Source organism: Spea bombifrons, chromosome 1 (genome assembly GCF_027358695.1).
Source record: "Spea bombifrons isolate aSpeBom1 chromosome 1, aSpeBom1.2.pri, whole genome shotgun sequence".
NCBI lineage: Eukaryota > Metazoa > Chordata > Amphibia > Anura > Pelobatidae > Spea > Spea bombifrons.
This window is the reverse complement of record NC_071087.1, coordinates 62,332,008-62,344,312: the sequence shown is the minus strand read 5'-3', so window position 1 is coordinate 62,344,312 and position 12,305 is coordinate 62,332,008. Positions and strand designations below refer to the sequence as shown.

The 12,305-nt window shown below is 39.4% G+C and overlaps 2 protein-coding genes across 2 annotated transcripts; both read left to right on the top strand.

Moving 5' to 3' along the window:
* Nucleotides 1-6,001, top strand: SF3A2 (splicing factor 3a subunit 2). Its single transcript, XM_053462495.1, has 9 exons — nt 1-84; nt 953-1,116; nt 2,160-2,231; nt 2,524-2,570; nt 3,265-3,374; nt 3,538-3,587; nt 3,766-3,906; nt 4,685-4,753; nt 5,354-6,001. The coding sequence occupies exons 2-9, from the start codon at nt 991-993 to the stop codon at nt 5,912-5,914; spliced, it is 1,176 nt and encodes a 391-aa protein (XP_053318470.1). The 5' UTR covers nt 1-84; nt 953-990; the 3' UTR covers nt 5,915-6,001.
* Nucleotides 6,002-6,979: 978 nt separating this feature from the next.
* On the top strand, nt 6,980-11,980 carry AMH (anti-Mullerian hormone). The gene is made up of 5 exons (XM_053464567.1): nt 6,980-7,421; nt 8,915-9,093; nt 9,687-9,807; nt 10,704-10,866; nt 11,089-11,980. The coding sequence occupies exons 1-5, from the start codon at nt 6,980-6,982 to the stop codon at nt 11,978-11,980; spliced, it is 1,797 nt and encodes a 598-aa protein (XP_053320542.1).
* Nucleotides 11,981-12,305: the final 325 nt, after the last annotated feature.

Below are 12,305 nucleotides of genomic sequence, written 5' to 3'. Positions count from 1 at the left end.
TTTTTTTTGTCCCTGCACTCACTTCCGGATCCGCTATCGGCACGTAGTAAGCTGTGCAGAGGTGGGAAACGGTGGGGAGAGGAGGTAAGTGCAGATAAAACAAAGATTAGGGTGGCGAACGACATATTGGGGCTTTACAGAGCGGCCCTGTACACACGTTGGAAAGCGATACGCGGTATTAGTGACCAAAGCATCAAAACCGGAAGGGGTAAAAGCCCGACTCCCACATGGGCCCTAATGCGGCTAAACTCTGTTTCCTTGCGTGTGTCGTTGTTTTAAAATATCTGCTCACTATGACCCACTTCTATATCCAGGCCGTAGGGTTTATTTTCGGCGAATAAAGTAACACTCCAGCCATCATATGCGCTTCGTTGAATATGATGGCATACAAGTCCCATTTGCGAACGCATGGGGGTAATTTTACATTCGCCAGCTATTTTCCGTGCAGAGGACGTTCACTCGAACGCATCTCCTTGCACTTGATATCTAGCTAGTTACCCCTAGTGCTGGCTCTGTTTTGATCCCTATGCAGGAAGAGCAACAATCGTGGAGGAGCTCTGCAGCTTCCCCTAAGGTGAAATGTTACAGTTTATATGAAAGTACTTAAAGGGGCTTTCATATTCATTGTTTTTAATTTTTTCCTATAAATGACTGCATTGTTTCCAATATTAACAGCATGCTGCTATGAAGACGGTACTCTGATGTTGCTTTAATCGAACTGGGCACGAAGCAGTGGCTTCCATAGTATTAACATGAGATCACTTTTAAAAAGGCGGCACATTATAACCAGGGTTAGTGGCAGATCAAATCATGTATAATCAAGCCTGTCTGTATTGTTGTAAATACTCCACTTTGCAGAGGGTTGTAATGAAGCTCCTAATTCCAGAAGTCATATGGGAAAAAATAAAAACGTAAGCAAATATTACTAACAATATATATATATATTTTTAAGGTTTTTGATCCTGCTCGGCTATCAAAAACATCCCAATCATGGATTTCCAACACCGAGCTGGTGGTAAGACCGGCAGCGGAGGGGTGGCATCCGCCTCTGAAAGCAACAGGGACCGGAGGGAACGTCTCAGACAGCTAGCTTTGGAAACGATTGATATCAATAAGGTACCCGGATGTTTGTTTGCTTATCCAAAAGTATTTTGAAATGCTACATAACGCTTGCCTTTCCTGTATTCTACCAAATGTTTCTATAATAAAAACTTTAAACCTAATATTATAGTGTTTGGGAGTACAACTTGTGTGTGTTAGAACAAATTGGTTAACAACCAAGACTTTTTCCCCCCACAAATGTTCATTATAATAATTATAACACAAAATTAAAGTGTGTTTTATTTAATTGTTTTCAGGCATTTTTTTAACACCATCATCAGTAGAGCAGATATGCACATTTAGTTAACATATTGCCAAGTTAACGTACTCAAAAATAATTTCTGAGAACTCTTTGCAAAACACATACAGAGGATCGTTATGAAAATCTGTTGATCATTTATTTAATGTTTAAAAGCTGATCCATAAGTGGGCAGTGAATCGACCGTGAGGTACCCCATGTCAAAAATTAAAGCAGAAGTGTGAGCATGCATAGCAAGAAAATGTTATTTCTATTAGCAGAGCCGTTCTTAAGTGGTACTTCTACTTTTGAAACGCTTTGTATCACTACTACGTAGTCTGGATGAGATGTAAGTGCATAAACACAAATTTTAACGAAATGACAATTTACCAATTACTTGAGGTATTGCATTTAATACTCATAATTCATCTAAAAATCACATTGTACATGAACATATACAGCCATCCAAATATATATATATGTAAAAATTGTGCACCCTGCTGTGTGTAATGGGTGTAATTTTCTTTATACCCCCTCAGTATTGCTCAGTATTGCTAAATTGTCTCTCTGTAAAGAGTTGCTGTAGATCAGATATAGTAAACCACTTTCATATCTATCAAGTAAGTACTGGGTTAATGGAATATCTCCAGCCCTGTCTATACATAGATGTTGTCTGTATATAAATATTTTATACGCATAAAATACAACTAATCTATTTTCTTTTTTTGAGTAAGCACATAGCTCTTTTTTTTGGAAGAACTGTACTGCAAATCAAGTGAAATGTTTTATAATTCATATGCCTGTTTGCTTTTTTTTAAAGGATCCTTACTTTATGAAGAATCACTTGGGTTCTTATGAATGCAAACTTTGTCTTACCCTTCACAATAATGAGGTGAGTGGAATTCTTGCATTTAAACATTTATGCCTAAAATTTGCTGGAGTTTGGGGTTTTAAAGATGAGGCTCTGAGAAATTGTTGCTGAAACTCCTAGGAAGCGGAGGTGGGTTTATTGTATGAGAAAACCGTGTTTGCTTTTATCTGATGTTTAAAAAACAAAAACAAAACAAAAAAAAACGTTTTGCCAAAACATGCGTTTCCATTTTTTAAAGTTTCTTAATTTATTGTAATTAGAAATTGTCTTTGCAATATCACTGACTCGATATCTGTCTCTAATCTGTCTACAGGGCAGCTACCTTGCTCACACCCAAGGAAAGAAGCACCAGACCAATTTGTAAGTTACCTTCTGAAATCTTTTGTAATCTGCACATATGGCATCACCTTACTGGGTTCAGTAATGAAATCTGCTTGGACCGGCAGGGTTTACCTAATAATAGTAGCGACTAGTAAGAGCAGGGTTGAGGTGACAACTGTTAAACATACTGAAGTCTGTGTTGACTCCGTCCTCGACTTGATTATTGACTATGTGCTGAAAATGAAGGGGGGGGGGGGCATTTAATGCTTGGCATACCGTTGTGTCTGTAGATTTGTTTCCTCCTTCAGTTTTTACAATTGGCTTATTCCTGCTGTTTCATACTGAAAAATCAACCTGTTGTGATGTATGGTTTGCATTACCTGAAAAATATATTGAATCTTTAAGTTCGAAGTGATTCCTTTTATTAGGCTAATATTGATAAAAATAGAGTCTCTGTATTTAGGCCCGATATACATGCCTATATTGTTACCTCTTAGATGAGAATTTTATGGTTAATCTGTTGCAGGCATTTTGGCCGCCAAGCCTTGTAAAACAAATTACCTCATTGCATATAATATATATCATATAACTACAACACAACTTGAAATTGGAGATGAGCAGGGTTATCTCCATTAGCTGTACAAAGCCTTCCTCATAGCACACATTACCTCCCTCACAGCAGATTCTGAATCTACTTTACCAACACTTCTAAACGCTTTTCTATTTTTAAAAGGGCACGACGAGCAGCAAAAGAAGCTAAAGAGGCTCCTGCGCAACCTGCCCCAGAGAAAGTGAAAGTTGAAGTAAAGAAATTTGTAAAGATTGGTCGGCCTGGATATAAAGGTTAGCTTTTTTCATTAATTTTAACTAGTTTCAGTGTCAAATGTTACATTGTGTGAAAGGAAGAAGTGCGACCTTTGAAGTCGTTGGCCAAGGTGTCGTAATAGGGGTGTGGGATTCAATGAAAAGTTCGTATTTATTTCCGTTCTTTCCGATCCTTTCTTAGTTACGAAGCAGAGAGATGCGGAGTCAGGACAACAGTCCCTACTGTTCCAGGTAAGAAGTCTTTTTGTCGCCATAGCTCACACACAAATCTCTTTCACAGTTGATTTGCGCTCCCTTTATTCTTTGACAGCTTTTAATGGATTCAGGATTCCAAAATCATTTGTCTTACACCTTGGAGAAATATGCGACATTCGTTTCCTCAATACTATTTTCTTTGGCTTTTGTTCAGATTGACTATCCAGAAATAGCAGAAAGTATCTTTCCCAGACACCGCTTCATGTCTGCATATGAACAGAGGATTGAGCCCCCAGATCGGCGTTGGCAGTACCTTCTGATGGCGGCAGAACCCTATGAGACGATTGCATTTAAGGTGTGTGTGTGTGTATATATATGTATATTTGCTGCTGTAATATATCAACAGAATTAGCCCAAAGTGGCAGTACGTGGTACATAATAAGATGAGCTGCTCCACCATAAAAATATACCAAAAATACTTTTATTCCCAGTATATATATATCAAAACCTATATAGTCCAATAACTTAATTGCCTACAGGTCTCAATTGACCAATCAATATAATGCAAAAACAGAATATACAGTCAAAAAGTTACTTACACAATAGAGACAAGGGCATATAAAAAAAAAACAGGGCAACCCTCAATGTTTTGACTAAAAGCCTTTTCATGGTGGTGTCCTAATGATGGACTAAGGAGCAGGACCTTAAATAACCCTAAAGTAAAAAAAAAAAAAATTTGCAGCCGCCACATACCTCCGTGGCAGCGTGGGAGATCATCTTTATGCTACAGAAACCAAATGAATGGTTGAATACTATATGTAGAAAGGAAAAAATCCCTACTGACGCATAGATACAGCCCGAGAGACTGCCCAAACCTAGTGATTAAGTGGAGCAACTCGTAATAGGATGAGAAATTAAGGAAAAAATAAAGCGGGCAATAGAATTTATTTTGTTACTGATTTTACAGTTGTTGGGGAAAGGCTAGAGAGCTAGCACCCTTTTCCTTTTGTACATCTGTGTTGGGATTGCTTTACTGTTGTTGATAGATAAGACTGCCTTTAAAACTGCACATGAATTGCACTTCATGCTTACCATAAAACGTATTCTCATTGTTCGCCTGCCCGCTATTCCAGGTCCCCAGCAGGGAAATTGATAAAGTGGAAGGGAAGTTCTGGACTCATTGGAACAGGGAAACCAAACAGGTAACAAACCACTCACTGCAATGTGTCTGACAGTCAAATGCTTTGCCTTCAAATAAACTGCTTCTGTGTTTCCTGTAGCCTATGAACCAAATGAAAACCTTTGTTTTTAAGTAACTGAGTTTTAGGCACAAATGAAAGCAGTGACTAAATCTGATAAATAATGATTAAGGAGGTTGGGAAGTTGAACCCTGTAAACCACAGGGTTCAACTTCCCAACCTTCTTAATCATTATGGCACAACACCTTTAATTTGATATTGTTCATAATAGGGATTTATTGAAAGACATCTCTCTGGTTTAAATCTGCTTTATACAGGGCCACCCAGACATTGCTTTGGGGAAGAAGCTCACTGTAGTTGACCTTTCGAATAACATATTTCTGTTTATTATGTGCATTACAGAAATTATATTAACTTGAAAACACAGATCTGTAGAACTCTTTAAAATTATGAACATGCCTCATTGGCCTTTATTATTTGTTAGTTTAATGGGAAGTTCTTATAGAATACATTCCCCTTTTGCATACATGTTTGAGTGAAATGATTGTTCGGCTGGTTATTAACCAATATCTGCAGTAACTCATTTTCTTTTTCGTATATCAGTTCTTTTTGCAGTTCCACTTTAAGATGGAAAAGCCTCCACCGGTGCCCAGCTTACCTCCAGCACCTCCTGGTGTTAAACGACCACCTCCACCCCCATTGCTAAATGGAATGCCACCGCGTCCTCCTCTGCCAGAAACCATGCCCCCACCTCCTCCTGGGGGAATGCCATTGCCTCCAATGCCTCCTGGTGCACCAGCTCCCCCTGGTCCTCCCCCACAACTTCCACCTACACCAGTAGTGCCTCCTCCTGGAGTACCACCCCCTGGACCACCTCCGTCATTGCCTCCCCCAGGTGTTCCACCTCCTGGAGTTCCACCACCACCTCCTCCTAATCCTTCTGTCCCTCCACCTGGGGTTCCTCCTCCCGGCATACCGCCGCCAGGTATCCCTCCACCTGGAGTCCCCCCACCTCCTGCTCCTGGCGTGCCGCCCCCACCAGCTCCTGGCGTGCCACCCCCTGCTCCTGGCGTTCTACCTCCAGGACCTATGCCACCCATGTTAAGACCACCCTTACCTAGTGAAGGACCTTCAAACATCCCACCACCGCCTCCCACCAACTGATTCTCTCTAGTCTAAAGAATATTTTGTACAATGGTTTTGTTAATTTTGTTTTTGTTTTGAATCATTTAATAAAGTGCATTACTTGAATAGATTCTGGGCTGCTGTTTCTCTGAAATGAATGGCTTGGTTGAAAATATGGAATCCACAGTCAAGATAAATAGAAGTATAGGTCGTGTTTTGAAAATAAGAGTTTCTGAGTGACTGTCCTGGGAAGGAAAACAAAGGTGGCTGTGTAGAGTTGGTCATTTTTGTTAAAGTGTCAACGCACCGTGAGCCTTAAAACTTAAGTGTTTCAAAGTCATTTGTTTTCTGATGCTTTTTGCCAATATGGAATTTCACTTAATCGACGGAAAACATGATAGGTAGAAAATGACTACACTGATAATGCAAAGCAGCATGCACACTGAGATGAAATTCAAATCCTGATGCATAGATTTAAGTTATTTGGGGACTTTTAAAAACAAACTGGTATATATTTTTCGAATGGACTTGATCATGTTGAAGTCTGTATTCACGTGCCCTGGAATTGTGGGAAATAACATCCTTTCATCAGATTGTTTCAATACTTGCTGTTTCGTGTACTAGAGGGTTCTATGATAATTCAAATATGAAGCCCGTTTCTTTCAATAGAGGTATTGTTACCCTGTCTGTGTTCAAGGACAAGGTACCAAGGAATCTTTCACAGGAGCTGCGTTCTAAAAATAAACTGAGGGATGCCGTTCCATCTGCAAATATAAATAAATAAATAAACGGGACAACTTAGATTGGGAATACGCATCCCACAAGGAGCTCAAGGTCTCTACATTGCCCAAAACGCGGGAACGTCCCTCCCTGTAACGCAAAGTTTGGCAGCATCTCCTCATCTCGTAACAAAAGCATCACTGATGTGACAACACCCCTTGCTCTCCAAGGTGCAGCCTTTCTGTTTCCAGAAGGTAAACTGCCTGGTTTGCAAGATGCCACAGTGTCTTATGGTGCTTTTCAACAAATAGACTTTACTTTGCTACAGCTGAGACGGCCATTGGTTTTGTCTTTTTTTTTTTTTTTTTTCTCCCTGTTAAGGTAATGGGGATGCTAAGTGTAAGCTGGTGGTTGCTGTCACTGCCCCTTTTATGCCAAACTTTGCCAAGCAAAGTTGGGGATAGGGATCTAGAATGGGCAGGAGAGGATAGGATAGAAGAACCCAGTCTTCAGCAAGTAGTGTTAAACGAAACCGGGAATCCCGATGACGCACAAGATGCTTTGCAGAACCTTGAATGTGGGCTGAAAGAGAGTCAAGAATCTGGACCTGGCTGGGGCAATCTGGAGACACATGGAGTTTTCAGAAACCTTGAGAATGTGTTCCTGGATGGAGTCAAACAAGAATCATGGGAAACGGGAAACCTGGACAAGTTTGGGATGTGCACAGATGATAAGCCATTAGCCACGCTAACAACAATGAAACACCTTGCAAATGTTCTCACAGAGCCTCAAGGGAAGCATTTGGTGGTCCTTCACCTGGACAAATGTAAGTTGGCCTTCTACCTGTTCGCATGTTTAACTTTATCCATATATAAAACTAGCTGCAACCCATGTATCTTTCTTTTCACGGCCACAAGTGCTGATCTATTTCTTCTATGCCTAAATTACTTCCCCTTTCCTAATCTGTTTAACAATATATTATTGATATTGCTTTGAATGAAGAGGCAGCGAGACCAGTACATTGTGCATCTTTACAATACAAAGAGGGACCACTGAGGTTTTGACAAACCATCTGTTTCAGGAAAATTGCTGTTCCTCTTGACAATAGATCAACTGGGATCTTTAGCAATTTCATCACATAAAACCAGTTTCTATAGCTACAGTCTGTGAATGCCTTTGTCTTTTGATAATTCTGCATTCTTTGAAAAAATATCAACGAGGCTACATTTTTCATGATTGGTGAAGTTATTTCCAAAAAGAAATTAGTTATTTGTGCGTTAAGTTACAAAAGTGTTAGATTTTGCAAAGCAGAGAAAATCCCAATATGTTCACCCAACAAAGCCTATCAACATTTGACGACTCTTGGCTATAGTGAGTGCCTCCTGCAAGAAGGTTTGAGGTGGTCCTGCATAATGCGTAGATAATGGAATTTCATGCATTCAGTGACCAAGCTATGCATTATGCAGGGCTTTCTCCACTTTCGAGCTGACCCTGTATAATGCATAATCTAACGGGTAAGGAGACTTTCGAAAAAAAAAAAATATTGTACAGGGCCAGCTCTTTCTGCAGCAGAAGCTCACGGGGGTTGAGCCGTCATGATGAATGGTGAAGGTAAACAGCTGCAACACGACTCCTGTGAACTCTCTTTAGTAAATAAACGCCTTTGTGTCTTTGTAAACGCACAATATTTCATTCAACCAGTAATATAGAAATCCGTTGATGTTTTAAGCTCTTCCCGCAGTTATCTGCAACATGCACCCATGCGCCTACACAATATTTCCCTTCTCTTTCAGACCGTTTGCAATTTTACTTACTGTCTATAATATTGTAGATAGCATATTAATTACAGCAACATTCAGTACATTTCTCTATGCACTGCAGTGTATTTTTAAGACTACACATCTTTCTTTTTATTGATTTGTAGATTAATATACATCTCTCCCCATTTTGGTGTATAGTTCTGTTCTGCCCCCAAATAAAAATGAAGCGCTCATTCAGCCACTACTTCCCTGCCACTAACCCTCAAATATTCAATCCAGTCATTGAATATTTACAGACACTTATAATTTTCAACTTTGTTTGTCAGAACACTTGTGTGGTTTCATGAGTTAACATATACTTTGCCTTATAGATTATACCTTCAATCTAAAAAAATTCTATATCTGTTTAGCGCTAAACATTTATGTGTCAACATATATCTTATTTATTTTATACTGTCTACACATAATACTGTATTGCTGTTCTGTACATTTTCATGAACTGTCACTTATATGCATTTGGCTTGCAATAACTCAATGTGCTTATTGTTCTCACCCCTAGTGGAGTGGGAGCCCAGCACCAGCCTGCAGTTTATGGGTACAGTACAAGAACACATCTTACCCTTGATACAACATTCTCACATGTTGATGCTTGTCTTTTACCTGGACACACAAAAGCGCAATGCCAAGAGCCACACATCCAAAATTCTTGTATCGGTGGAAGGTGATCCACATGGCCAGGTAAGAAACAGCCATTTAACAATATGACTTACGCTGTATTCATCATTTTTAAACAATCACAATAACATTTTCTTTAAATATGGTGTAGTTACTATGATCATTTCTTCATGTTGCACCATGAATATACATACTGATACATACTGCCCGGGGTATGACACCCAGTTCCTATATACAAAGTAAAGAGCAGAGAAGGGCTGGGTAGGGGGACGAGTGACCTCCGGTTGCCCTTCTCCATACGTCGTGGGTCTTTGATGCAAGCTTTTTTTTGAGTGCTTGAATTCCTTTATTTATTTATTTTTACACATAGGCACCTTGGTGGTTGTATCAACAAGATTTTTCCTGTGCTTCTTTTGTGGGGTTTTGTATTTGCCTATTTGGACAGGACTGAATTGTGCACATTGATGGCACTGTCAGATATGTTTGGGGTGCTTTATTACTGGATAACGTGGCTGGACATGCCCCCTGGTCTAAATTTTGAGGTTTTGAAGTTGAACACTTATTGAGTACAGAGGTTACTGACTGTGGAAAGGAGCGTTCAGTGGAACATTGTAAAAGGGGTCAGCCTCTAATGCACTATGACCCATTGTCTGTAGGTTGTCTGCATGTCGTCGGACACTCACTATCTCATCCTAAGAGTCAGAGAGAATGTGAGGAATATCATTTCTCAGGATCTGCAAATACGCCTATGTGTTCATATGAAAGATCATTCAAACGGTAAGTAACGTGATGGAGGAGAAAAGCAAAAAAAAAAAAAAAAAGAAAAAATATGGTATTTATTAAGTTTATGAGTTTTGTTGGTTAAACTTAAACAGTTACACTTCAATATATATGTAAGTTGAACATTTTCAAAGCAATGACTACAATAAAATAACAACAGAAAGGAGAGTTAAAATGTGCGGGCAGAAGACCTGTATAGGACGCATAAGTTATTTGAAGGATACATGCTACATACTAACTGAAAAGAACAGATGTAACTGAAACAGATTCCCTATGGGTAGCATATCACATTCCCCTTGAGCCACTAGGCCAAATAAATGTAACAGTTATGGAGCTTTGCATTTATTGGTGTTCACAGCATGCGTAATTACTGACTGGCATTTACAATGGTAAAATAATTACAGATTATAGGTCAGAAGTTCAAGTAGCATCCCCTGCCTCTAACACACAAACTTATTGGTGCAATTAAGACAACATAGGAAAATCCAATAACATTCATATACATTGAGTTTAGGCACAACTTGTACATTTACTGTAGTCCGTGTATTCTTCTTACCTACTTGTCATGTCTACCTAACCAAGCAGCTAATAAATTCCAGTCATTAATTACTGATCTCCACTGTAAATGATTTATCCCACATCTTGTGTTCTTATCCCTATTAATATTTTGAGTAAAAACAGTCAATGTTGGAAAGGAGTGCACAACTTGAGGCAGAGAGTATGAACACTGGAGGGTTGTTGATGTTCTAAAGGGTAGCTTATCGACCCTAAGATGCTCACTTATGGGATATGTTTTAAAAGTCCATGTTTTGACATTAGTGAATTATTAACTCTTTCATGTTTCACAGCAATAAGATAAGTTCTCATTTATGTCTCGTTTCTGTCGTTGTCAGGACTTGCATTATCAAAAACTGAAGCTCAGAGGCTTTTCTTCGGTACAGACAAGTGTCTCACCAAGATGTATCCAGCTTTATTCATGGTTGTAGGACACAAGCACCAAGCAGCAGCTTCCCTCTCAGTCCCTGGTGGTGCTGACCATGGGAACATTGATATCAGGTGTGGGGTTATATCTGACATATCTATATCTTTCTGCTGGTGATATCCAAAAATTAATTTGTGATTTCGCCCAAGTTCTAAATATATATGGATCTATATATAGAAATATAAACAATATATATAAGTTGTTTCTAAGCTGAGTGTGTTGCAAAGTTATTCTGACATACCACTTATCTAGGGTCCATCATTTAGATATTCTCATTCATATATGTTTGTTTTTAGTTTGCAAGGAAGCATGGCAACTGTTCCTGCTGTTGAGAAAGATGAATTTTTGGAGACCCTGTCCCACTTTTCATCAATAATGCTGAGGTCTAAAGGTAAAGCTGCATCCACTATCCACCTTCCACTTGACCCTACCGATCACAGCCTTGGAGACTTGCGTCCTCATCTCTTCAACGTTACAGAGGTTGAAGCATTGGAGTGGTTGGTTGAGTCTCAAGAGCCATTGGTTTTTCTCTTTCTACCAGGGAGTAAATGTCTGTTGGCCACTAGATTCCAAGAGAAATTGGATGGGGCATTGCTAGAGAGAATGACAGTGAAAATTCAGAATATCTTGGAAGAATTAGAAGAGCTCTTATCCGGAGGAGAACATGTCCAAATTCTTCAACATCTTTTAAGTTTTTGCCATGGCACCTTTAACATTAGTTATTTGTCCACAGAAGAGAATTTGCCCCAGTTGGGGAAAGGCCAGCACAGGAAGCTTCATTCACTGATGCTTCTCAAAGCCTTGCAGACCATACGTTCTTATTGGCAAGACCGCACAAAGTTATCCAGGCAACACCGGGGGGCTGGAGTCAAACCTCACTGTCGCCTCCAGGAATTAATCATCAACCTTAGACCATATGCAGAATATAAGAACATTCACCACCCAGATAAAATAAACATAAACAATTGTGTGGGACCTTGCCATTTCCCACAAACGACCCAGAGTGATTACCAGGCCCATGTTGTTCTGCTAATCCAGCTCCAGGAGAGAAGGCAATTGGATCTTAGTAGACCCCCCTGCTGTGTACCTGTGAAATACCAAGGACAATGGCTTATGGTAGCAGATGAAAACGGCCTTAGGCTTCAACTTTATCCTAACATGGTTGCCAAAGAATGTGGCTGCCGATAAGTGCATGAAGTCCTACGCTCTTGTCAACTGGTTTTAGGATGCTGAATGCCTTGTTTGAAGATGTTAGTGTGAAATATACTTCTACAAAAAAATGAACTGTACTTTTTGTTCATGTACTAACAGCTTTTTTTTAATTTAGAGACTACCTTTGTTTCTAATAGTCTGTGCTTTACATGTATTTAACAGGTTAATAGAGCATTAGCAGTTTCTTCAATAGCTTCATTTTTTTAGCTTTTTTGTGAATATCCAGAAAATGATCAAATGCATTATTTAAATGGGGCTACTGGAAAATAATTTCCCACAAATCTACTGGGCTCTGCAGTAT